At 46.2% G+C, this 27,181-nt stretch overlaps 1 protein-coding gene across 2 annotated transcripts; it reads left to right on the forward strand.

Annotated features, from left to right (window-relative positions):
* The first annotated feature begins 1,539 nt into the window (after nt 1-1,539).
* On the forward strand, nt 1,540-26,076 carry PPRC1 (PPARG related coactivator 1). Of its 2 annotated transcripts, none has more exons than XM_048506599.1 (14): nt 1,540-1,663; nt 8,734-8,880; nt 9,798-9,950; nt 11,510-11,611; nt 13,425-16,296; nt 18,018-18,071; nt 19,055-19,115; nt 19,625-19,692; nt 20,069-20,939; nt 22,113-22,256; nt 23,330-23,396; nt 24,379-24,500; nt 24,660-24,811; nt 25,673-26,076. In XM_048506599.1, the coding sequence occupies exons 1-14, from the start codon at nt 1,556-1,558 to the stop codon at nt 25,774-25,776; spliced, it is 5,025 nt and encodes a 1,674-aa protein (XP_048362556.1). In that variant the 5' UTR covers nt 1,540-1,555; the 3' UTR covers nt 25,777-26,076. The 2 variants fall into 2 exon arrangements, with proteins under 2 accessions (XP_048362556.1, XP_048362557.1); XM_048506600.1 differs by lacking the exon at nt 1,540-1,663 and adding an exon at nt 1,674-1,835.
* The last annotated feature ends 1,105 nt before the right edge of the window (nt 26,077-27,181 follow it).

The following is a 27,181-nucleotide window of genomic DNA, read 5'->3' on the forward strand; positions in this document are numbered from 1 at the left end:
ATTGTTAGCTGCATTGGTGGCTCCTGTGACAGGAAAAGCAGAATACAAATTATGTACATAAAATGAATAAATTAAATAATTACATCTGATCTTGGTGGAAAATTCAGTTCAGACAGTGCCATGTTGGGAGAATCGGGAATAGCAAGCAGGGCACAGAGTTTGATCATATCATGGCAGACCCCAGAGACAGGAAATTTTCATCATGCCTCAACATCTCCTGACACATTTTAAATAATTGGTGCTGGTGCTGGAAGTCTAGTTTGATATACAAGCAGCAATTCTAGAAGAGCAGCTGTGTTTGTTCCACAAAAATAAAACAGGAGTCAGAATTTTGAGATTCCATGTAGCAGAAACATACAAAAGATGACTGGTTTACTGAACTGCACAGAGTATCTGCTCCACAGTGTTATACTTTGTTACATGTGAATCGTAGTAGCCCTGTGCACTCACATGGAGTGAGAAAGCTGAAGCATACTTAGGATCTCTATGGTATCTTCATACTATAAATGGTGCAAGCATACTAGTTAGCCAAGTAACCCTAGCGGGACTAGGCAAGTTCTAGGACTGTAAACCTCGTTTTCTTGCAGTTTAACTATTATAGGGGCCTCTAACTTGTTTCTTCTTGGCAGCGATAAAACGAAGGCTGAGTCACCTCGCAGGAGTGACGCCAAGACAAGAAACAAATCATGTGGGCAGAAACTTCCGGCTTCTAACCGCGGGAAAATAAAGCCACAAAGAGGTGGGGCTGAATGATGTCAGCTCTTCTCGGAATAGGAGGGAGTTGCGGGCGATTAAGATGGACCTGTAGCGGTAGCTGGATCCAGCTGCAAGATGTCTTCCTCTGTTGCATGGATTGTAATATCTAGCACTCTGATCCAGATATGAAACTGATTAATTATTGCGCGGTATGCATCATCAAATGCCTAATAATCTGCGTTGGGATTCTGCGGTTTATTGTTCAGGTTGCTCTCGTCTGTGAGAGCATACACAACTGCAAGTAAAAAATAGCAAATGCTTTGTTTTTTCAATACACTTTTCATAACTCAACAGTGCAATCCTTATAATAAGCCTGATTGAAAACAGTGGGTGGGGCTTAGTTCTGGGTAAACATGCATAATGTTGCACTGCAAGACTGTTACCGAAGTTCAGTTTGTGCCCCTAAGAGCCAGTGAGCGAACTCAAGGTGAATTCTGACACGATACCCCCTCACCAGTCGTACCAAAAGCATCCGAAAGATTTTTTATTTAGTTCATCAATAGCTTGAATAAGCAAATACATAACACTGCAGCAGTTTATCACTGGGCAAGGGAGGACCAGACAATGTTCTACCACAACACACCACGTCTTGTACGCGCAAATGATTTATTTGTACTGCGCACACTTTTCCTGCAGGAAAAACCACAAAGTCCATAACACATTCTAGCAACACGACTCCCAACATGCTTCGCGCCAGGAAAAATACGAGTTCCTCCGGTAATCGTCGCATTGCATTCTGGGAAGTGTAGTTCTACAGTGCCGGCCGGGATTCTGAAACTATTTGCGAGGTGGTACCAAAATGGCGGCGCTGTGGGGCGGCGGCGCGGGACATGCCGGGGCCGGGGGAACCCTGCCTTTGCGAGGTGGCGTGGAGCCCGCGGTGGGAAATGGTCTTCCTTCCACCCAGGTATCGGCCTGGTTGGGTCCTCGGAAACGAAGCGGATCGATTGCAGCCGCTGGGCCGGCTGGCGCTGGGTGGACACGTGGAGATGGCGTGGCCGGCGCCGGGAGGTGGCAGTGGCTCGAGCGGCCGGGAAATGCAGGCTCGTGGTTGCTTGGGGACTCGGCCTATTGAAGTAGTAGGTGGCATCAGAGAAGGGCATGAATGGGAATGCTCTCGTTGATGCAAGCCAAGCTGTGAGGCTTTTGCGGGGACAGTTGGCAATGGTAGATTGAACGCATAGGAGCGGCATTCGCTGAGCGATATAGTTGGGGCATTAGAGACAGAGTTGTTGGACTTGGGTTATAGATATAGGGATATAGGGGACAGGGAGGCTGCAGTAGAGGAGTTTGGGGGTTTCGAAAGTTTTTGATTCCGGGGTGTGCAAGGCCTCAAGCAGTGACATTCGGAAGGAGCGGTTTACGGGTCTTGGGCATTTTTAAGGAAGAAATGCATCCATTCGTCAGGGGATCTTGGAATTAAGAAACTAATCACGCTGTAGATTTACTTGGACTGAGAATAAGAGCGCGTGATGTTTCATTGAATGTGAGCGAGGAAGGCGCTGCCTGTGGGTCCGCTCATCCCTAATCTGTATTCCTCTCTTGGAGTGCGAGATACTTACACCGACCTCGGAACTATTCTGTGTCCACTTCATGTTTTATTTTCTAGGCATGGGGTGTGTAAATGGGCCTGTTTTTTCCGCTTTATGGGAAAACATGTATGTTGTATCTGCTCTCGCTCTACCCATATGCTAAGAGGGCTGCCTTATCCCAGTGGCGGTAGAATTCTTGGATCGCATTCCGTGGTCTGTTCTCTGATGTAAGTGGGGCCTGATGCATTTGCCTGCCTCGGCTCCACCCTTGCTCCGCCTTGCCCCCCCCCCCCCCCCATTTCTGGGTGTGTTTGTGCCCTCCCACTCGCTGATCCTGTTCAGCCCCATTTGATGGTGCTGTGTCTCCTCAGCTTCTGTTCGTTAGGGACAAGGAGCTTTCTGTGCACGTCTCTCAAAGCCTCGTGTTTCTCTGTTCTGAATCTGATTTTACCAGCCTTGCTGACGCTCCCCCCTTCAGTGAGGATAAGTTGCAGTAAGGTTTTCCCTTTCAGCAAGCAATTGAAAAGGAAAACCATTTATGGGAACCCAGACTGTGCGCTTGAATTGCGAATGATAAATAACAGTTTCTGGCTACTTTGTAGTCTGTTCCCTAGAAAAGTCTGCCTGGACTCTAGCTGGAATTCTCTTCTATTTAGGTTCCGTGAGATGTGCCCCATCCATGCAAAAAGAAGCAACTTGTCTGATCCCTGTGTCCTGTGCAAGGAGGGGTAAAGGCAAGGCAGCTTACAAATTTTGCATTGTTCAGTTATCGCTGTGCTGAAGCCTTGGTTAATTTTGGGTGGGGAAGCCTGCTTATTTCCTTACCACAACAATTAGTAGGTGAAGCTGACTTGTCAGAAGTAGTATGTTTATTTTGTCTTGTGTAACAAAGGGCTTTCTGGCCAAAGATTTGTGCTTGTGTGTTTGTAGTGAGTCCTCCCCACGTGTTACATTGCAGTGCAAAATGGAAGAGTTCTGTAGATTCTTATTAGGCGTGATGATTTCTTCCCCCAAACCTCCCTCTTCTGTTGGGTGTGGCGTAAAGGAAAGAGAAGGGAAATAGCCCTGCTGAATATAGTGCAGAGAGGGAGAGCAAACCTCTGGAGGAAGCAAAATGAATTGCAGTATCAGAGTTTAGACTTCACAACAGAAGTAGGCATCATCATCACAGTGGACTGGGGCCCAACAATGGACACTTGACCCCAAGTGCTCCTTTGCAATGGTGTTGCCTTCACTTAAGGAATACCTAGTGAAATTTTAAGTACAACAGTAGTCTAGTGTCTCCTTATGAAAATAAAAGCTATGATAGTTTATGTGAAATAAAAAGTTAAAGTGCCACTTGACTTACTTTTTATTTTGCTGCTACAGATAACACTGTACCCACCTGAACTGTTAACTGCTCTTGTGTTCCATGTTTTCCCTTATAACTCAGCTCACTTCCATCTTATTCCAAACTTAAAACCATAGCTCTTTTCTTAGTTCTCTACAATAGTTTATCCCAATTTAAATGAAATACTATATGTTTCAAGGATGTTACTGTGGTGTACATCTTATGGGCTGGACTGTGTCAACCCTTGGAAGAAAACAAATCTGAAAATGCCTGGATTATCTGCCATCAGAGACTGGGGAACATAAGGAAGTGACTCCGAGCTTGTGGGATACCTCAATCCCCAGCTTCTCCAGTCTGGTCATATAGTGATATGGATAGTCCAGATTTTAAGTATAGCTGTTCTGGGATGAGGGGCTTGATGGCCAGCTGTACATGGCTAGCTGTACATCGTTGAAAGCTGCATTTATGACTGTATTTAAAACCTTGGTAGCAAGATGTATTGTTAGACCTTCATTGTACCGCCCGTATGCTAATTGATGATAATTTCTTATGGGAGACTGAGCCTTCATCCAGTCTGCTTGAACAAAATGTCAGCTGTGCCTCAACTTTGTCCTTGGTTGTTTACTGGCTAACCCCATGCAGAACTTATGCCCAGGATCTCATGCATGCTAATCATGTATAATTCCACAGTACTGTGCCTTTCTGTGTGTAGATGTCTGATTTTGACACCAGGCCAGTGAAGGAGCACAAATGCTCTGTGATGAGTCTTCTACCTGTGTCCCCAGTTGTGTGTGTGTTTAGAGGAATGGCTTGTGACTTGTGGGTTCTAATCCTGCCTCTTCTTTCTGTTTTCCTGCTGATCAGCTTGTTGCTGCTTAAAAAGGGAGTATTGCTGTTAACCCACTCCTTGGTAGATTCAATCCCCCCTACTTTTGATTCTCACATGATTGCAATCCATTGGAGGGCTGGCAGGAAAGTCTTTTGTGACTGTACTCATACGACTGTCTAGTGTCTGTGTTCACTGTGCCTTGCGAAAAAACTTCTGGGGCATTCTATTCCCTAGGACAGGGGTCTGCAACCTGTGGCTCTCCAGATGCCCTAGGACCGGACCACTTGCCTAGAAGAGGTCCTGGACTTTAAACAGGGTTTCTTTTGCCAAGAGAGCTGTGAAAGTAATTGGCCATGCTTCCTTCCCTGTGTACTCTTCTGTCAAAATGGAACACAGTTGTCCACTTCCATCATCTGCAGAACGTCCAGCTGTCTTCCCTACAACAGAGGATGCTGTCCTTCCTGTTTTCCTTCCCTTATTGTGACCTGTATCTGGGCAGGGCAGAATGGATGATGGAGCATGCCACTATTGCCGTGGTGGCGAACCTTTGGCACTCCAGATGTTATGGACTACAACCCCCATCAGCCCCTGCCAGCATGGCCAATTGGCCATGCTGGCAGGGGCTGATGGGGATTGTAGTCCATAACATCTGGAGTGCCAAAGGTTCGCCACCACTGCACTATTGGCATGCATTGGCTGTTTGCTTTCATATATGACTAATACGGGGATATCATTAGCCATGCCTTTTGGTCATTGGCAGAGTACAGTGACTCTACTACAGTCACTGTACTCTGAGCTCCTTGGTCTTTTGCCATTCTTTTTCTCAGCGTGGAGGATATAGAGGGGCATAGCAAATGTCTGGGGTTTAGGACTGAGTGACGATAAGTCTCATTAGCTCAAAATGCGGGTCTAATCCCACCCAAAATGTCAAAAATAAAAATAACACAAAGGCCCAAGTTTCTCTGCTTGGCTGATCTGCTTTCCTAAAAACAATATTCCGTTGTTCCTGGATTCATTCCACTTCATTGTGTGTGTGTGTGTGTGTGTGTGTACGTTGATGTATTAGCAATCCTTCAAGCTATTCAGATGCAGCTCCCATTTTTCAGGTCGCCGCTTTCATTTGTAAGGTGGGAAATGACTTTTCAGCCAGCGATGCCACTCATAACTACATCAATATGTGAAATTGTGCTGTGGCAATCAAAAATAGGGTGGAAGAGAACATAGTATTTTAAAGTTTGAAAAGTCTCCACCTTTAAGGAGTCTCAGAGTGGCCTTCCCTTTCTCTTCCCACAACAGGCACCTTGTGAGGTAGGTGGGGCTGAGAGAGTTCTGTGAAAACTGTGACTAGCCCAAGATCACACACAGGCTGCATGTGGAGGAGTGGGAAACAAACCCAGCTCCCCAGATTAGAGTCCGCTGCTCATGTGGAAGAGGAATGAGGGATTGAATCCAGTTCTCCAGATTAGAGTTCACTGCTCTTAACTACTTCACTGGTGTAGTGTATCCCATAGTGAAATCTCTTTTGCTCTTCCATGTTGTTGGCACTTCTCACTTTTCAAAGCATAATACACTTATTCCTGTTGCCCTTCATGCAGAGTAAAAAGCATTGAAGGGAGCAATAAATCACTTGCTTTTTTGCTGCTGTTGGCTAAGAAGTTGATTAATAGCTAATTAAGATTTTGGTGTGCTGCCCAACGAAGAGACCCTTCTATAGGGCTCTTGAGTGCATTATTGCCATGACTACACTTTGGAAAAAGTCAGTAATTGCCATTTTATACACCTAATTGAGCAAGGGGTTTGCTGGGGGCCACACAGTAAGTCCAACCCTGAACCTGTGTCCAAGGTCAGTGCTGGTCTCCATTTGACCACCTCTGAAACAGCTGGTTTGCCCACCATATTTGTTTCCAAACTTAGCTATGGGAATTCTTCAACACCTGAGCATTCTGCCCTTCTAACAGTTCCATATAGAAATACGAAGAAGCTCATTGTAACTCTGCTTTGGCTGCTGAATGTGAAAAAAATATTGCAGTTGACTAGCTGAGGAATTGCCATGAAGAAATTTGGTGACTGTGGCCGAAAATCCAAAGGAGTCTCCCAGGCCTTCACTGCCAACGCTTTGTAATTAGAGCCTCATCTTGCTGTCCAAAGCCCAGTAATTTCAGTGCAATTTATCTAGGGAGGGAAGCTGCTAAACATGATTTGGGTTAGGATTTGTTGCATGACTACTTTCTAACCAGCTTGGCACATTCTTCCCCTCCCTGCAGCTGACTGTTTATGCATCAGTGTCTAGCCCTGCTTTTCTGAAAGGTAGGAGTCTGTGATGAAAGTCTCGGTTGTCTGTTTTGTGCAGTTGAGATGCTGGCATGGAGCTGAATAAGAGTCCCTTAAGAATAGCAGTGTTGACATGGACCAAAAGACCATCTAGTCTAGCACTTTGCTGAAACACAAAGTTAAGATTCCACTAGATTTCCACAGATGGGGTATGCGAAGTGGTCTCTGCACTCTAGACTATAGTTGAGAAAACAGTTACCCACATACGAACAACATATCATGCTGCAGGCTGAAATCCAGGATTTTTGACACCTGACTTAAGAACAGATCTGATGAAGAACTTTGATCGTTGCTGGAGTGCTTGGCATTGTGAAGCCTTGATTGATTTATAGTACTGAAAAGGTGCAGGTGTTCTACACGTCCTAACTCCCTGCACTGCTTCTGCAAATAGCAAATATTTGCTGCATCAGCTTGCTATAAGTAAGCATAGGTTGCAGCCTTGTTGGGAGGATGCAGTTTTGTTGGTGGACTTGAATTCTTTGCAAGTTTTTAACATGCCCCTCAAAAGAGTGTTGTGATAGTGATGTAAGTGCAGACTCAGAGAAACTGATAAAGGCATCTCTCTGTCATCTGGGAAGAACAGGAGAGGTGCTATGTAAACCTATAGAAGAAGCAATTAAAGATACGTTCTGCTACATTCGTGCTGCCCATAGAACAGACATGTTCGTGGTTCGATTGATGACTGTATAGGATGGGTTTAGGCTGGAATATGATGATATTCCTAACGTGTAAAGAGACATAAATAGAATTGTCATTGCTGCTCATCTGATGCATGAGGCCATCTGAATTTGCATGTAGAAGAAGAAGAAGAAGAAGAAGAAGAGTTTGGATTTATATCCCCCCTTTCTCTCCTGTAGGAGAGACCTCAAGAGGCTTACACCTTCCTTTGCCCCTTCCCTCTGGCAAACAACACACTCTGTGACATGGGTAAGGCTGAGAGAGCTCCAAAAAGCTGTGACTATTTATTTTATTTTATTTATTTATTTCTTAAATTTGCTATAATCGCCTCGATCCCCCTCGAAGAATCCCGGATCTGCAGCCTTGAAGGTCACTCTGTGGTAGCTGGCATGTGTGGGAGTGCACAGCTGGCATGTGTGGGAGTGAAATCCCCAGATAAGCCTCCACAGCTCAAGCGGCAGAGCAGGGAGTCAAACCCGGTTCCTCCAGATTAGAATGCACTTGCTCTTAACCACTATGCCACTGCTGCTCCATTGATGTAGCCCATCCAAGGCAACTATCCTTTCTTGCTCCTTTACCTTCAGGTTCTCTTTTAGACCAAGACCTCTCAAATCAGTGAGCTTTGTTGGAGGAGTGAAGAAGGCCTGCTTTTGCTACTGGACAGGCTCCCCATCTCAATGTACTGGCTGAGCTGCCAAAAAACATTTGTGATGAGAAAAGGGGTGGCTCCACCCGGTGATGATACAGATTTGTTTACTTCTGATTCAGAGTCACTAACCACTGCCAGGGGAATACTGCCCAATTGTTAGCATTAATACTGCTCCCATTGAATCTGCTGTGTTGAAATGGAAAGGAGATCCTTGCAGCCTCAAATTCTTGTTTCTTTTGGAAGCCACTTTGAGCATCACACAGAAGCCGATTGCAGGTCTTTTAAATAAATGATGAACTAGGTTCTGTGAGCTTGGCTTTTTAAAAATAGCTGTCTATGGGTAAGATCCACTTACAGTGGCTGTTTTGTGCAACATCTTGAGTGTGGCCTTTCCTCCAGCCGTTGCTTGATAGCAATCTGACCAATCGAAGTTCCAGTAGGGTTTAGGAAAAGAAAATGGCGGGGGTCCTGAGAGTCCCAAGAAGAGAGTGCCGCATGGGATTTTTAAAAAGGACAGTTGGATGATGACCTGTTGTTAGGAGAGCTCTTGCAATATCCACTTGTTGCCCCTCAACTGTTTCCTCTGCTGCTCTGATTTGCTGTTTTTCCTCCCTCCCTCCACCTCTAGTATTTATTGGCAGAGAATTTACACTTGTCGTTGGAGGCACTGCAGGCAGAAACCATCCTTGAAGCAGAAGAGCTCCTGGGAACAATGCAAGATTACTTAGACTCTTCTGTCATCTCCATCATTGAGGATTTCAGTGGCCTGACTGAGGTATGGAATGCTCTGTGCCAGGGGTCTCCAAAATATGGCCCGTAAATCACATCTGGCCTACCAAATGATTTAATCCAGCCTGTGGCTGTTTGTCCTCCTTCTCCTTGCCTCTCTCTCCTCCTCTCCTATCTCTGCTGTGGCCCAATTGGTGGCAGAGAGAAGCCATTCGAAGTTGGGCCTCGGCCCGGGCTGGTGGTCCACCTTTAGAAGGCAGGCGTGCACTCCAGGAAGCAGGACTCACGCCATGCACACTGGCCAATTCACGCTGGCAGGGGCTGATGGGAATTGTAGTCCATAACCTCTGGAGTGCCAAAGGTTCGCCACCATAGGAATAGAGGGTCTACCTTGGAAACCTGCAGTTTAAAGCTGGTCCTGGTTTGTTTAGTTTGCTTGGTTTGTTCCTAGGTTTCAGAAGTTTGTTTGTTTGCTTGGTCTCTTTCTTGTGTCATTTTAAAAATAACTAGGAGCAGAAAAGTTTGGATTTATATCCCCCCTTTATCTCCTGTAGGAGACTAAAAGGGGCTTACAATCTCCTTTCCTTTCCCCCCTCACAAGAAACACCCTGTTAGGTAGGTGGGGCTGAGAGAGCTCAGAAGAACTGTGATTAGCTCAAGGTTACCCAGCTGGCATTTGTGGGAGTGTACAGGCTAATCTGAATTCCCCAGACAGCTCAAGCGGCAGAGCTGGGAATCAAACCCGGTTTCTCCAGATTAGAATGCACTTGCTCTTAACCACTATGCCATTGCTGCTCCTTTAAATTAAATCTATATTGTAAATGAGCTCCATCAGCATAGCTGTATTTTGTTTTCTGGTTTGCCCCAGGTGTGCTGAAACAAGCATAAGCATCTATGAATATTGTGTATGAATGGAGTGCTTCTTCCAGTTCAGGTTTACTTTCTACTCTCTTACTGAAACAGGCAAAAGGCCGTGCAGATCCGGATAATGAGCTTTCCTTGTTGACTGCAATCACTGAGATTCTGGACAGCACCGATGATGAGTCTCTGTCTCCTTTTGACACTATTCCTGATTCTGAATTGTTGACATCATCCAAGGAGCCTGATAATTCTTCGGTATGATGTGTTTTCTGGCATTGCATCAGAGGAGAAAGTTTCCTTGTGTGAGAGGGCCCTGGTTCCCTTCTGGAAGCCATGCTTTGGGTGCAGGAGGTTTGAAGTTCCTGATGTTAAAGGATCTCATGTGCAGGGAAGAACTCTTATGTCCTTGAGACTATGGGGACTCTGTCCTAGTTACCCTGTTTCCCTGAAAATAAGACCAAACCCCAAAATAAGCCCTAGCATGATTTTTCAGGATTTCTGGAGGATGCTTGAAATAATAAGCCCTACTCCAAAAATAAGCCCTAACACATCTTTTGGAGCAAAAATTAATATAAGTCCCTGTCTTTTTGGGGGGGAAACGCAGTAGAATACACAGCACTGAGCTGGATGTCATAGTCATCTGACTTATGAAATTTAAGCTACCTTATAAGATGTTCCTTGCCTTTTCTGGAGCAGGCATTTGAATGCTGGGTCACCCTAGAAGCCAAGCCTGTTTTATCACCTGTTTCTGGTGAGGTTCATCCAGAGATCATAGACAAATGCTACCTGTGATTCCTGGATTACATTATTCCAGTTAGGGGTGTCCCGCCTGGTATATACTTTTCCCATGGAGAGCAGATTTAGGTACAGGTGCTTTCAACAACCCCTTGGTAGTATATAGGCACTGTTTGGCATTTTTGAATTAATCTCATTGCTATTGCCACGTTAGGCAATGCGTGAGTAACAGCCTCTTGCTCTCAGCTAGTGGCCTTCATTCTTTGTAGATGAGATCATTCCATGACAGTGTTCAGCACCATTATTATCATCAGGTCTGGAAATAATAGAGACTCTTCTGCGCACTTATGAGCTCATAATTCCATCAGCATTGGATGAAAAGCCTCCTCACGGATGCATTATTTTTTATGTTTTGGTGAGACTGACACTGTTTTCTCCTACCTGCAACTTTGGGGGATTGAGGAAGGTGTATGAGTGTTCAGCAAGTTCTGGCAAGGGTCCCTGAAAACTGGCATTGATATGTAACTTGTCAAGCACTGTAACAGTTTTGTAGCATTAGATCACCCTCTGGTGGGCACCTTCAGCCATTTTCCAATACTTTTTTGTTTTAAAATATTTTTATCCTGCTGTCCTCCCAGTCAATGGAACTCTGAAATGTGTTACACTGTCCTATAAAATGTTACATTGTATTTTATAGTATTTATTTACAGTGTTTTAAAATTGTTATTGTATTTTTATGGTGAACCAAAAGCTTTTTGTTAATCAGTGTTAGCTGCTCTGAGCCCTACTTTGTGGGGAGAGGGCAGGATATAGCTTGAAATAATAAATACATTTTAGATTGAAATAAATAAATTAAAACAGGTACCGTCGTAATACCAGTAAAAGGGAGCAGACCACAACCTTCTCCACCCACGTGCCATGGATAACACTCTGCTTCAGAGAGCCTCTGAAACCTGTGCAAAATTGGAGTGTTCCTTACCCCCTTGGGAAGCCTGTCCCACAGCTAAGGGGCAGCCACTGAGAAACTTATTATGGAGGAATTCGCTCCCTATTTACAAACTGTTTTCTTCTCCTGGCAGTTTCAAAGGTTTCTCAGCTTGTCCAGGACCCCCCCTAAACAAGACTTTCGCGCCGTTGAGGATTTCCAAGAACCTAGAATTTGCACCATTATGACTGAGAAGGTAAGAGATGTTGGACCTTCTGCATGGAATGAGCACTAATGTTTCCAGGAGCAACCCATTCTTTCCGGCTTTCGTTTCCCTGAAGTTCTCCTGTCCTCATTCTCAGGCTACAGGTCTGATATCAAGATGTGCGGAGAACTGGGTTGTGGTACGGCAAGAAAAGAGCTGCTAAGTGCAAGCTCATCTGCTTCAGGATTGCAGATGGGAAAAACTTCACTTGGTGATCTTCCTACTACCTAGCTATTGAAAGGCACAGCTGCATCCTTAGGTTAGGCCCTGGCAATCCTAAAAAGCCCATAGATATCCAGCAAAAGTCATTCTCTTGTGCTTCAGCTTTTGTAGGGTTGTAGCTGTGTTTCAAACATCCTTTGATAAGAGAGCAAGAGAGATCAAAAATGAGAAAAAAATTTCTACCCAATCCTCTTCACTCGTGTTACAGACCTTCTGCCTTTTTTCTTCTACACCGAAAAATATTTCCATTTTCTGGAAACAAAATCTATTTCAGAGACTCTGACGTACCCTGATTGGTTTCCAGTTAGCTTGTGTGAGAAAATGACCTCTGCTATTGCTATTCCATGATGTCAGGGTAACACAGTGAACTCAAATGTAATGCAGTTGATCTCGAGGTGTTGTGGCTCGCCAGGTGTGAAGTTATGTGTTTATTTATTGTTAATCTCCTAGTTTGAAAGCTAATTTCACAGTGTTCATTTTTTTTCTTTCAAAAAAAAATTCCTGTCAGTGTGTAAAAATGTAACTTTGTACCTGTGATATGCTCTGGGGGAAAAAAGGAAGCTGCTGCAATGGCCAGTTGTTTTCCTGAGAAGACTTTTATGCACATATATCTAAATTTGAATGCTCTGGTTTGGTTAGGAATAACTCCAGAATTGGCTTTTAAAATGCATAGTATTAAAGATGTTTTACTAATGTGCAAAATAGAAACTTTCCCAGCTTCTTTACAAAAATCCAGCATACTTCAAACTATTGTAGGATTTGCAAGGTATTTCTGTACAGTATGCACTTTTTAATACAGTCCAACCCTTATGAGAATTAAAAACTGAGCAGGTAAGAGACTACATGAGGGTTCTCAAAAGGCTAATAGCCAGGAGAATTGAAAGTGTAGCTGATCTCCTAGTGTGTTGTGGGCACACAGGCAGAATTAGACCTGTTGGGCATTCTTTCTCTATTTAGAATAAATAATATATTGGCCAGGGTACTTGATTTGGACTGCAGAGGCCCAAGGTCAAATCTTTGGGCTGTTCATACTGCCTTTCATCTCAACCTGTCTCACAGGGATGTTTGTAAGGGTGAAAAAAACAGAGAAGAGAACTGTGCGTACTGGAAGAAAGGCATGATGGGCTTACAGTAAATTTAATCAAGCTGTGGCTGTGGCTTCCTTTGGCTATTTGACCTGCCCCTTATTACTACTACAGTGTAAGCATCAAATCATTCTTTAAGCAATAGTTGCTGATAGATAAAAGGGAACTTCTGTAGAGGAGTAGCAAAGATTTTGCTCTGCCCACTAACAGAAAGACTTTCTAGGAGGGGTTCTAAGTTCCACAGTGTCCTGATCAGATGGCCGTGCCTTTTGCTGAAGAGTCAAATTCCTTTGTTTAGTCTGTTCCCTTCCATGGGCTATTTGCTGTGTCTACACCTTCTTTGTGGAGATTATCTTTCATAATAATGTGTTTGGTGCAATGTGACCTACTGCAGCTCTGCCGTAGCCATGATCTCTTTTTAAATATCTCAGACACCTCAATTGCAGTAGATATTATTGTGTAACCTGCGCTCTATCTTTCTCTCTCTCTCTGTCCAGGCTGAAGCCTGTGCTACCAGCCTCCCCTTGGCAGTGACTCCAAACTGTCCCAAAGACAGAGCTTCTCCAAACAAAGCCAATAGTAAAGGGCCCTGTGGGGAACGGAGGGTCTTTAGGCACAGAGAGCAAGAGCCTCCTATACTGCAATGTAGTGATGGAGAAGAAGAGGAGGAAGAAGAGGAGGAGGAGGAGGAGGAGGAGGAGGAGGAAATAACTGATTGTGGGCAGAGTTTTGTGGCATATGTGAAAGAGATCCCTGAAACATCAGCAGTAAAGGTGGTGGCAAAAGACCTGCCTCCAAGTGATGGCCTTTACATCATTGCTCCAGAGAGAATCTCTCTCAGTGAGCTAGTGAGGTCAATGCATTCTTACTGCCAGCCTGCCTTCACCATCTGCCTGAGTCCTGAAAGTCGGCCCCTTGCTGGGAAGCTGGCTGCTTGTCCAGATGTCTCAGAAATCATACCTGATGGCAGGGAGAGCATGGAGACCTCAGGGGTCCTTCAGAATGTGGACACAGAGCTCTCCTGCAGAACTGACAGCAGCAACACATCTGGCCAGGCAAAGGAGACAGACCTCTTGGTCCCTTCCCTGGACAACGTCTCTTCAGACAATACCAAGACTGCAGGCCTGGAAAGTGATCTTGCCTTAGGCAGCCAGGCTGACGGGTTTGGCACGTCTGTTCTCCAAAGATGGGAAGGTGCTCATCTGACATCAAAGGAAGAAGATTTGGGATCAGTGGATGATCATGAAAGTGCATCTCAGTGTGGTCCAGGAAGACAAGTAAACATAAAGTTCGGTGCCTTGGCATCAGATAAGAGAAGTGGCAATACTAGGAAGAATGGGAAGAAATGCTGCAAAGGGAAAAGGAGGTACAAGGATGCCAGGAACAGCAGGCCTCAAAAGCAGGCCAGGACTAACCCAAACAATGGTGAGAAGCAGGAGAAAGCTGGGGGAAGATCTGAGCTTTCTCCAGATCAAGCATCCCATGCAAAAGAGAAGCTGGGCATTGCAGAGGAGGAGGAATTGTTCAAGCATGAGGCAGAGCTGAAGCCCAAAAACCCACTGATTCCAGGCTTGGAGAGTGCAGAGGCCTTGCCATGTATAGAGGAATGTCCATCCATTCAGCACCAGGGGGATGCAGACACCACATTGCCCACAGACCAGAGGGGTGTCCCGGAATCCAACCACAAGAACAAGGCTGGCTCACTTGCAAATGAAGTGGTTGGTCAAGATGCCTCCCCTTTGCTCCCTGGCACTATTGCAGACATTGCAGGGTGGCCACCTGCGACTCTTCTCAGCAGCGAGGAAGTCAGCTGCCCTCCCAAGGAGGCTAAACCCAGACCTCTCAGCTTGAGTGAATACCGGCAGCGCAGACAACAGCGCCAGGCCAGCAGCATTTGTACAAGTAGTACCACAGAGAAGCAGGGTGCCAGCAAGTGGCCCAGTCTGCCTGAGCTCCCCACAGAACTGGCTGACCTTCCTTGCCTGTCGGTGCCTCCACCTCCCCACAAACTCCTGGTGCCTGGGTCGGAAAGGGAGACTGAGAAGCCTGCTGGCACTGCCTCTACCTCTGCTCCTGCTGGCAAAGCAACTGCCTCTTCCCTCTCAGTGCAAAGCACAACTGCACCAGTTCTTGCTCCTTGTTCCCAGAACAACACTGGGAGCACCTTTCCTCTCCCAGAACCTGCTCTGGCTGTCCCTTTGCAGCCTAGTAAAGCAGCTGTCTTTCCCCTGGTTGGGGCTCAGGTGCCGCCGATGCCTCCTCCGCCATATCTCCCTGCAGTCCCTGGAGCTTTTCTACCAGCCCCTACCAGCATCTTGAGCACACCCCCACCAGTGCCTCCCTGGGCTCCGTTTGCCCCTTTTCCAGCTGGCTACAAAAACCTGCCACCTCCACCTTTGGCCACAAAGGCTTGTTCCGCTGCCTTCCATACAGTTCCTCCGGTGCCCCTTCCCACATGGCCTCCCCCACCTGTCCCCATGCCCTCTTTTGGCCCAGGGCTTCCTTACAATTCCATGGAGTGGGCTGCAGGTCCACAGCTGCCTTGCTGGCCTGGTATCCCAGTACCACCTCCAGTACTTCCTGTGCCTTATGCGGATCGGGGAGTCCTCATGCAGAGTTCCTCAGTGGGTGCCTTCCTGTCGCCGCCCTTCTCTGAAGAGACCCCAGACCAGCAGAGTATAGCTCCAACACTAGAGTCCTCCCACTTTGGTATGCAAAACTTGACAGCCACTGAGAAGGCAGGCCGACCTGCCCCGCTACTCTGCATGGAATTGCCTTCAACAGCCAAAATTTCTGCCAGAAAGATATCTGACCCAAGGCGGCAACCGTGGCTTTGTACTGCTGAGTCTAAAGCAGAAGGGACTTCTGGAAAACCTCAGCCCTTGGGAAAGCTGCTTGCCCCTCCATCAGTGGTGGAACCTTCAGGAAAACTAACACTGACTCAGTCTGTCAGGAACAGCTCCGATCTGCAGCTCTCAGGGGAGCCCAATTTTGTGCTTCCTTCCCCACAAGTCAAGGACTCCACTGGCACAGTGAAATCTCTAAAAGGGCCCTGCTTTGCTGAGCCTGTGGAGAAGGCCTCTACTGTACCTGTCACAGTTCAAAGTGCCAAAGACACGGCTGCTGCCCAGTCTCAAGAGGAACTTCTTCCCCATCCTGCCACTTTGGTGCCAGAAAAGTTAACAATGTCAGTTGCAGTAAAGGTGGATGCTAAGGAAACTGCCCCAGTAGTTCCCAGCTCACCTGTGACAGCAGGTGACATCCACCCACACAAGACACCCACCCATATGTGGAAGATACAGCCTCTCATCAGCACTGCACAGCAAAGCCATCATAAGGATATTGTTCAGGCCTTTGTCACTGAGATTGGTGAGTGCTTATTCTACTACTGGTTACTTAGCATGTCTGGCACCCATGATCCAAGCAGGCTGGCGCAGAGAAGTGGGAATTAACCTTGGTGGAGTAATGCTGGTGTTTATTCCATCCCTATGTTCACATGCTATGTCGGATATAGCTCTACCAGTACCTTTTTACTAGTGTATGGCAGACAGCCCCAGTAGTTCAACACTCTGGATGGGAGGCAATTCCTCTGAAATGCTAGGGTGTCCTTTTTTATATCCAGTCTTGTGTAAACATACAGCACATGCATTTTTTTTGGACGGCAAATGCAATGAAGAGAGCCTTAGCTTTTCTTCAGTCCTATCTAGAGAAAGCTTAGTGGAAGAGTGAGAGAAAGAGAACAACAAAGCTAACAGCTTTGCTCAGGTTTTGCAAACTGAGGGTCATGGCTTCCTTGACTTAAAAGATAAAAACAAATATAGATTTGAAAGTAAATTCACCACATTACTAACACAGCTAATGAAGAGTGATGAAAAAATGATTGGTAGAATATATAAAGAATGTCTTTATAAACTGAAACGGAATTTATTAAAGAATTCATGATAACTTGGGCAAGAAATATTGATCATAATATCCATTTAGAAGACTGCTCCTTTTCCCCTTTATCCCCTTTATCCCCTTCCTGCTTCCTTCTGGCCCTTCCTAGCTCTGTCGCCCAATTGGCTTCCTCCCCTCTTCGCTTCTAGCGAGCCCTGCATGCTCCAGTGCCAGGCCCTGCCCTGCCTTGCCTGCCCTGCAAACTCCCACGAAATTGTCGACGAGCCATCCTGTCAGCCTGCCACCACCTCCTGGTTCCTTTCCTTTAGATGGGGGACTATCGGCCCCTCCGGTGTTACCTTGGCCTTGTGCCAGGCGGCCGGGGACATTGTCGGGCTGCCAGGCGGCCCTACCCAGGTCCTGTGGCTTCTGTGGGAGGCTGGCGGAGGCTCCAAGGAGCCACACCAGCCCCTCCCTCCTCTGTTCGCACAGCAGTGGTGGCACCACCCAGCTCCTTGCTGCGGTGCCGGCTGTGGGTGGCGTTGGCCTCTCCCTCCATGCCAGGCCTGCTGTCACGGTTGGGGGAGGGGTTCTGCCCCCAATTCTGGACAATATTTTTCACAATAATTTTAGATTTCTCTATTCATTTTCAAACCTGTATTTCTAATATAATATTAAATATTTGTATACTTTCTATGAGATCTTCCAAAATTACCATCAAATCAGTATCATAAGCTTTAATCATAGATTCTTCATTTCTAATTTTTGGTCCTGTTATCATCTCTTCTCTAATATTGTTAATCAATATTTGTAATATAATATTTGTAATATAATATTTGTAATATAATAAATATTTGTAATATAATAAAAAGTATAATATAATGGAGAAAGGGGACATCCTTGTCTAGAACCTCTACTTATTCTAAAATGAGGGGTCATTTTTCCATTTATTGTTAAGTTAACATATTGCTGTTTATGAATAGCTTTCGTCTATTGAATAAAATATTCCCCACATTCCATCCTTTCCAAAAAAAATTGATTGTAGTTCCTAGTCCCTGGTCTTCATGACCTCACCCTGGCCTGGTGTAGCTTAAGGGAGCTGCCTCTCCCAAGTCCCAATGATTGTGCACAATTAGTAATACAGTTTATTGCCAGTGAACAAAGGCATGTATAGATTGTGCATACTTGAGTAATTCTTTTTTTTTCTTCCTCAGGAATTGAGGCCTCTGACCTGTCCAGCCTCCTTGAGCAATTTGAAAAAACAGAAGGTGAGGAGCTAAATAGTGGAAAAGGAGTTCAGGACTCTGACCCCTGCACTGCCTTGACACATCCTGCAGTTTCTTTGCCTAGAGTTCCCAAGGGGCAGTAGAGTAACTCCCAGTCTCTAAACACTATTGCACGCTTCGTCTAGTATAGAAAAGTATAGAAGATTCCTTGGAAAGTGAATGAGAAACAGTCCCCTTTGAAGATACGGTCAGGTGTAAAGGTGCGCTCACTGGCTTCAGTTCATGAAAAACATCCCTGGTCTTCACATAAAAAGTACAAGCTTTGTAGCATGGCAGCAAATTGGTAGATCTTTGCTCAGCATGCATATTAATATAGTTGGCTCCTGGAGTTTCACAGCATTAGTTCTTTTGTTGCATCTTTTAAAAAATCAGAAAGGGCAAGTAAGGCAAAGTGTCCAGGCCGGTTGCTTGAAATCAAGCCAAGAGATAGAGCTGTAGGCAAAATCTTCCTGTCTTTAATGATTGCCCCATCTAATGCCCCTTTGAATGCATTGGGGGGGGGGGGAGGGCTGTGGCACAGTGGCAGAACATCTGTTTTGCATGCAGAAAGGGCTCCAGTGTGATCCCTGATATCTCCAGCCAAAATATCAGGCAGTTAGTGATATGAAAGAACTCTGCCTGAGACCCTGGAGAGCTGCTGCCAGTCAGTACTGTGCGCAGTGGAGCAGTTGTATGATTCAGTACACTTCAGCTCCATGTCTTCATTCAAGCATGTGTTAATGCAATTTTAGCAGTCTGTTTCCTGCTTTTTAAAGTTGGGTTTGGATTTGACATTTACTTTTTAAACTGTCAAAACTTGGGTCGATGGCTATGCTTCAAGCTGGGTAATCTCATAGCCTAAATAATGCTATAATGTCCAGGAGGTCTTGCACTTGTCCAGGCACCATGATTTAGGAAGTGTTTCTGGGGCCCCCACTGCCTGTTCTGCTTATGACTACTAACATATCTGGTTTTGATCTCTTCAGCCAAAGAGGGAACTTCTAGTGTGGCAAAATCCTTGAGAAATATCGCTGCCGGGAAGTGCAGGTGAGTACCTGGCCAGGACTGAGACTTGTCTTCTGTATTTATCTTGGTTCATGGATCGCACTGCCTTTCTGGAGGTAGGCGACACATGGAGCTGAGGAGCATTGCTTGCTAGATCAAAAGTATCTTGGCCTTTACAGCCTCTTAAAAGCTGCAGTAGTGCAATAAACATTTGCGTAGCTACCATTAGGGGGGTGGGGACAGCGCACCCTAAGCGCGTGCAATTGGGGTCACAAGGGGGGCGCGGAAAATCTCTCCCATGCCCCTTGCCCCGCTTCGCCAGGCCCGACAGAAGCTGCTGCTGGGTGCCCCTGGCTGGCCTTGCCCCACCAGCCAGGCAGCAGCCCAGCCAGGCTGTTTTTTCAGCTGGCTGCAGCTGTCAGAACTAAAGTGGGGTGGTGGTGGTGGTGGTATTTTGCCCCAGCCACCGTTCCCCCTCCCCCACACCACTGGCAACAAGCACTCTGTACTTATGAGCTATTGATAACAAAGCACTGTTGTCCTCTTTTCAGCTCTGAGACGCCACAGGAAAAGAAGATGGTGGATTGGCTTCAGGCTCCAGAGCTCACCAATGTTGCAGGTGGGGGCTCTAGAATTAAGAGCTCTAGAATTGAGTGTTGTCAGGTGATCCTGCAGGCTGCCTTTCTCTACTTAATGGGCATTGTGTGAGGAGTGCTTGACTGTCAAATTGGTATATGGACTCATGCACCTTTTTCATTGCCCATTGTCCTTTTGTTGAGGAGAATGAAGAGACCTACCTCAAGTCATTCCTATGAAGAGCTTGCACTATTACAGCAAATGAGGTGTGAATGGTCCTTCCTCAGGAAGGGAGACATTCCTCATAGATTTGGGAGTGTGATTTCTAATCTACCCTAACAAAGAATGCTGTACTTGTCTTCTTCAGCTCATGGGTATTGCTGCATTTCCTGATATCTTTTCTTTGTGTCTTTCTGTAGGCCTAACCCCTCCAGCCACTCCACCCCACCAGCTGTGGAAGCCTCTAGCAGCCGTCTCACTTCTGAGCAAAGCTGGCTCACCCAAAGGTGTCAGGCTTGCAAAATTCCTGAGCAAACCTCACAGAAAAGCCCTAATGCGTCATCATGTGGGCTCCGGTGAGCATGACTACTGTCAGCTCAGTGCTGCCCCACCAAAGGGGGGCTCCCGATGGAATGTCAAACACAACATGGACATCACTATCAAGCCCATCAAGGCCTTGACGGATCAAGAGCCGGATCAGTCTGCTACAAACCAGCCTCTGGCTGCTGCTGGTGCCAGAACTAGCCTTGTAGGCACAGTCAGCCTGGTTGCTGCCTGCCAGAATCCCAAAGAAGCTCTCAGCCCTGTTGATGCTTGTCAGGACAAGACCCAAGCCTTTAGCCATGCTGCAGCCAGCTCAAACCCTGGCAGATCAGTGTCTCCGCTGTCAGAGAGCATGCGTACAAGGCTACACACAGAGCCCCTGGACCACCGGACTAGTACACCAAGGTCCATGACTAGGGGCAGAGAAGGGCCATGTTCTGTACTTCTGTCCCCAGCTGCATCCCCATACCGGGATGCAGAAGAACCAGCATTGCAACAACCTCCTGACGTTCAGCAGAAGCGTCTGGCTTCCAAACACTCTCTGCGATGCTGCCAGAGCAGGCAGAGGTCAACCAGTCCCCGCAAAAGGAGCTGGAGAGGCCGCCGAAACCATGCCAGCCAGTCCTTCAGCTCTAGCTCTGATGGTGACAGTGACTCCTCCTCCTCTTCCTCCCCTTCTTCCTCCTTGTCTTCCTCATCAAGATCATGCTCCCGGTCTCTGTCTCCCCCATCAAAGCGCTGGCGAAGGTGTGTGACTAGAAACTCTCTTCCTGCTGTCAAAATGTGCAGCTAACCATTTGGGGTGGGCGTTTTGGAGGAGGTTCAGTTGTACTGCTGTGGCTGGAAGTCAGCAGGTGGGAGTAGGATGGCTGATACAGTTTACATTGACTGGCCCTGTCTTGTGGTCTCTGTTCTCAGTTCTCCATAAAGCGAGGCTTCTGTTCCCTTGGCAGACCTACTTGTCTTTTGGGGAATGACTAGTCCCCTTTGCCAAAGCTAGTAACTTCAAGGATCTCTCACTAAGTAGATCTGATTGTTCTGATCCACTCCCTTCTAGAAGAAGACTTGATCTTTATACCTCACTTTTCTCAATCTTTAAGGGCGTCTCAAAGTGGCTTACAAATTCCTTCCTTTCTACCCACAACAGACACCCTGTGAGGCAGGTGGGGCCGAGAGAATTCTGCAAGAACTGTTGACTGGGCCAGGGTTGCCCTGCAGGCATCTTGTGGAGGAGTGGTGAATCAGACTTTGTTCTCCAGATTAGAGTCTGCTGTCCTTAACCACTGCATCACTCTGGCTCTGTAGAGCAGCCATTAGGCTGGATTTTTGAAAAAATCTGCTTCCTGTGTTTTCAGAGCAAGTTGGTCCTTTTCTGTTGGTTATGTCTACTGCTCCGTTCATCCCTAGGTGTGTTTCTGAGGGTTAATATACGGCTGTTCCTTCTCAGTCTGCTTGAGGTTGCAGATAGTCTCAGGTTTTCAGTATCAGGTTCGACAAGTCTCTTTAGCTTTTACTGTGTTTGGCCTTTCCTTTTATTCCTGGGGTAGAGTTAAGTACAGCTGTGCAAAAACTGGTAATTTGCTGAGCCACAATCCTTTGAACTGGCTGATAACGCAAGTTGTTTCTTGTGGGGAGTAAGTCTGCAAGCCTCTTTAGTACTTGTCATGGTGAGTGTTTCAATGAGAAGCATCTGATTACATCTTAGTCTTTGATCACCATAGGTGGGCACCCCAAAGATTTTGACTACCTGTCAGGCTTTGGGGAGTGACAAAATGCCCAGGTCCAATCACACTGCACTGTTGCAGGAGTCTGAGTACTCAGAAATCATCTCTGAGTGTATTTGCATGCACATCCGTGGATATGTGAACTCACGCAGAGATGCCATCTCCTTAGACAAAGATACTTTTGTCTCCACCTTAGACACCGCTCAAGACGTTCCCGCTCCTCTTCCAGTGTAAGGAGCCGGTCAAGAAGCAGTTCCCGCTCATCTTCATGTTCCTCCTATTTATCAAGGTCATCTTTGCGCTCGCCGTCTCTGCACAGGAGGAGCACCTGCAGGAAAAGGTGAGGCAGTCTAGCAGCGCTCTGTCCCTCACTTCACAGCCCTTGTGTTAGCACATTCCTCGTATCCAGGACAGCTTTCAAAATCCTGGTGAAACATCCATGCCACTGCTCTTTTCTGTGCCCTGATATCTATTTAAACAATTACCAGTATAAATATCTCTGCTTCTAGTGTTCTGTGGGTGAAAATTAACCAAAGGGGAGAAGGAGTCCATTCAGCCTTATGTGGACGGTCACCTAACCTTTGTTTTTAGATCCCTACAAAGCAAATGTTTCGTAACTGGTTCTCAGTTTTGGAGTTCAAGATGTACAGTTTGGGTCCTTTTGCCTTCTTGTTTGTTTACAATAGTGTGCAGATCTCAAAGTTAACCACTGCACTGTTTTGCACAGTCTGATGTCCCTGTTATACCATACAATCCTGCCTAGTTTAAAATGCTCTCCTCCACCAGTTTGGCCTTCTCGTTTCTTAGTGTAACTGACAGCCCATCCCCATAGAGACCTGTTCTCTTTTTTAAAAATCATTACGTGCTATGTTTGTATCCTATCTTTTCTCTGAGAATCTCCGAACAGTGCTCTCAGCATCACAACAACTCTGTTTGAAGTAGGAGGGCTGAGAAGCAATGGTTTGGCCATATCATTTGCTGAGCATCATAACTGAGTTTGAATCCTGGTTTTCTTTGCCAGGCGTAATGTTCTAGCCTCACTACAGCATATTGGCTGCTGCCTGATGAAGACAAAACTTAAGAATTGAGCAGCTTTTTGTATCTGTGTCTGTGCTGCCAGTCCAAGGCTGTGAGTTCACTGCAGCTATGCTTGCACGTTCCTTTCTCTGTGAATTCTCACTTCTTTGTCCTACCACCTGATACCCTGAAGTATGCATTGTTTTGGAAGCTGCTTTCAGTCTGCAGAATCTTATCCCTGACACAGGACTAAGGGGGCTTCTGCACCCTCTCCCCTCCGGGACTGTTCCATCTTTACCCACAAGATTGTCAAGGTAACGATGTAATCAAAAGTAACATACACAAAGAAGCCTAATCCTAATTCCCTGTGTTCTGGTGTCTTTTTAAAAAAATTAGATATGACTCCAGCAGTTCCCGGGAACGTTACCAAAGGCAGAAATTCAGACACAAAGAACATGCAATAGTGAGTATTTCTGAGCAGAAAGGAATGATGGGAGATGGAGATGGTCTACTGGGCTTTCTTTTGTCTTGGCTGCTTCAGGGCGAGTTTGTGGCCTCCCTCCTCTGGGCCAGAAGCTCTTAGATTGCTTATCCAGAAAGGAAGAGATCGACTTCCTTAGGAGGTTTAGCTTTGTGTAGGGACACGTGTGTGCATGTACAAATCGCAGTACTGTGAGAGTGCAGAACATAATTATGGCCATTATGCAGAACATGATAATGAATTCAACTTTTCAAGAATGTTCATTTCTCACTCTTATGATTTCAAAGTTCATTGTGATTGAGTGTGGGAAGTATCTGCTTGAAATCTAAAATCCAGAAAAAATTACTGAATCAAATTTAATTTAAAAAAGAATAAAATTGTGCTAATAAGAAATATGTAGATTTTCAAAATGTGTGCAGGTTGCAAAATATGGATTCCTTGGCATGGAGTTTAGATTCTCTGAACCTGAGGTATAGACTTGCAACTGGCCTTATCTGTTTGCTCACAAGCATCCTTTTAAGATATGGAAGGAATGTGCTCCTGCTTGAGTTTATTTGATCTTTTCCCTCAAAGAATGCTCAACATTATCAGAGCCCATTGTAGTAGTTAGCATTCTGTTTGGTCAGGGCATGGCTGTGTGTGTGTGTGTGTGGGGGGGGGGGTGCTCCTGCAGCAATATCACAGGGTTGCCTGCCTGCCTTCTGTCCACTGTATCCTTCAGTAACTGATCAGCTTCAGTAAAGTCTTTCAAGGCTAACTCAGAATTCTCCTGTATTTTCTGTATGGTATGGAGAGGCACCCTGGAAAGGATTAGGACAAATAAGCCTCAAGTAACTTTCACATCAGTGATCAGGGAGTACTACTTTGAAAAATAGTCTCTTCTGAGTGTTTCTGAGGGGAGGAGTTGTCAGGAGCAAGAAGGTTGCGTCCTAAATCTGTGACTAAACACCCCCCTCCCCCCCAGGAGGAACGCCGTGTTGTCTTCATTGGGAAGATTTCTAGCAGGATGACTCGTTCGGAGCTTCAGCACCGTTTCTCTGTGTTTGGAGACATTGAGGACTGCACCCTGCACTTCCGTGAACAGGGGTAAGAGGTGCCGCCCCAAAGAGAAGGATCCACATCTTCCCTAGCAGTATTGGTCTAATGAGAAGTGGGATTTGCAACACATGATCCATTTTCCTTTCTCCATGTGTGTGTGTTTCGGGTGTCTAGTAGTCTTACTGCTTTTCTCTTCCTGCCCGGCAGAGATAACTATGGTTTTGTGACATACCGCTATGCTGAGGAAGCCTTTGCTGCCATAGAGGGTGGACATACACTTCATCGCTCTGATGAGCAGCCATTCGACTTATGCTTTGGAGGGCGTCGGCAATTCTGTAAAAGGAGCTATGTTGACTTGGGTGAGTTTGTAGAGACATTTACTGTGAGCGTGGATAAACAGAGTTAGCCTGAATTTTCTTTGAGGCTTTGTAACGTTGATGTGCCATCCAAGCCGCTGGTAACTTTGTGCAGGAGTGGAGCATTCTACTTTTGCATTCCTGCAGACTTCGTAAATTGTGTCAGTTTAAGTAGCCCTGCAGCACACATGGTAGTGACTTAAGTACAGAAAGTGGGAAGCTTGGCTTCAGTCATTCAAACAGTGAGGCTGTCAGTTGGGGTTCTGTCACATGATCTTGGTGGGCAATATTTGTGGGGGGGGGGGAGGCGTGTAGGGAATGGTGTGCTTGCCTTTCCATTTCAGGGTTATTTCTGGTTTCTCTAGTCCAGTGATACTCAGTGGCTCAAGAGCCATATGTAGCACTTTGCTGTGCCCTATGCAGCCACATTTTAGTAAAGTGGGTAAGGCCATTACCCAGAGGCAGAGCTGCAGTGAGGACATCTGGGGCGGCTCGCCCCACACACCGCCATTGCAGGCATGTATCGGGGGCAGGGGCGTGTCATGGGCGGAGTGGGGCATTTTGGAGCGGAAGGGGTTGCTCAGGCAGTTCATGTCCTGTGCGCAGTTTCCTCTCCCTTCGTCACTGCCATTGCCCAGTGGGGCTTGGTTCTGGCAGGTGATTCCTGCCTTGAAAGAGCCACCATCAGAGGAACGGGTAAGCTGTGAGCTACCTGAGATGGCTGCCTCATGCCACAGAGGGAAGTAAATATGGCACATTTGGTTGATTGCAACTGCACCTCTCTGCGAAGCCACAAGGTTTAGAACCACTGCGCTTGTCCTAGATGACCTACCAGTGAATGCCTTTTTTCTGTTCTGTTTTCAGACTTAAACAGAGAAGAGTTCGAGCCTGCCCCTGTGAAGAGCAAGTTTGACTCCCTTGACTTTGACACCTTACTAAAGCAGGCTCAGCGGAGTCTGCGGAGGTAACGCTGGCTCTCCTGGGCTCAGTGTGCCCAGTGGGCATCTGCCTACACCAGCCTTACCTCAGATGGGCTGCAGGGGCAGGTGCCACCCCCCTCCCCTCAGTCTAGCTGCTATGTCCAGCGTGGTTTTGTAATGAAATGCAAAAAAAACCCCCACAAACAATTTTTATCTTGATTTGTTTTTCTAGGGACTATTTAAGGGGAAGGACATTTTCTCTTTAATAGTGGGGTTGGAATCATAACCCCCAACCACCTTCTTCCCAAGTAATCACTATGCAGAAATAAACGTCCACTATAGAAATGCCAGATGTGTTGTTTGTTCATCTGTCATAGGAGGGGGTGGAAGATCAAAGGTATGAAAAACTATGCTGCTCCTTACAATTTTACACACTTGGCAGAGAGCTCTAGGATCCATCTTGGGTGCGTCCAAGTCATGACCTGTTGCCTTCTGAGAAGTCAGAATAACTGTAGGGCTGCAGTCCTGGTTCTTTGTCTCAGTCAGGGAGGCTCTGTCTGATTACTCCTGGTTCACTAAAGCAGCTCCAGGGAGTATGGAAAAAGCCACCTCAGCTTGGCCAAATGGCCAAAAAATGCCTGTAGTAGATACTATGAGTGAAGAAGATTGCGAAGAGCTCCAAGTGGACCTTGATAAATTAGGTGAGTGGGCTAAGAAATGGCAAATGCCGTTCAGTGTAGCAAAATGTAAAGTGATGCACATAGGGGCAAAAAATCCAAACTTCACATACACGCTACAAGGGTCAGTGCTATCAGTCACAGTCCAGGAAAGGGATGTGGGCATCTTAGTTGATAGTTCCATGGGAATGTCAACTCAATGCATGGCAGTTGTGAAAAAGGCAAACTCTATGCTGGGGATAATTAGGAAAGGAGTTGATAATAAAACTGCAAGGATTGTCATGCCCATATATAAAGCCGTGGTGCGAGCCCACTTGGAGTACTGTGTTCAGTTCTGGTCGCCACATCTCAACAAAGATATCGAAGAGATAGAAAAAGTGCAGAGAAGGGCAATGAGGATGATTGAAGGACTGGAGTACCTTCCTTATGAGGAGAGGCTGCAGCGTTTGGGACTCTTTAGTTTGGAGAGGAGACGTCTGAGGGGGGATATGATTGAAGTCTATAAAATTATGCATGGGGTAGAAAATGTTGACAGAGAGAAATTTTTCTCTCTTTCTCACAATACTAGAACCAGGGGGCATTCATTGAAAATGCTGGGGGGAAGAATTAGGACTAATAAAAGGAAACACTTCTTCACGCAACGTGTGATTGGTGTTTGGATGACCACTAACCTGGATAACTTTAAAAGGGGCTTGGACAGATTTATGGAGGAGAAGTCGATTTATGGCTACCAATCTCGATCCTCTTTGATCTGAGATTGCAAATGCCTTAACTGT

The sequence above is a fragment of the Sphaerodactylus townsendi genome, linkage group LG08 (genome assembly GCF_021028975.2).
Source record: "Sphaerodactylus townsendi isolate TG3544 linkage group LG08, MPM_Stown_v2.3, whole genome shotgun sequence".
NCBI classification, from domain to species: domain Eukaryota; kingdom Metazoa; phylum Chordata; class Lepidosauria; order Squamata; family Sphaerodactylidae; genus Sphaerodactylus; species Sphaerodactylus townsendi.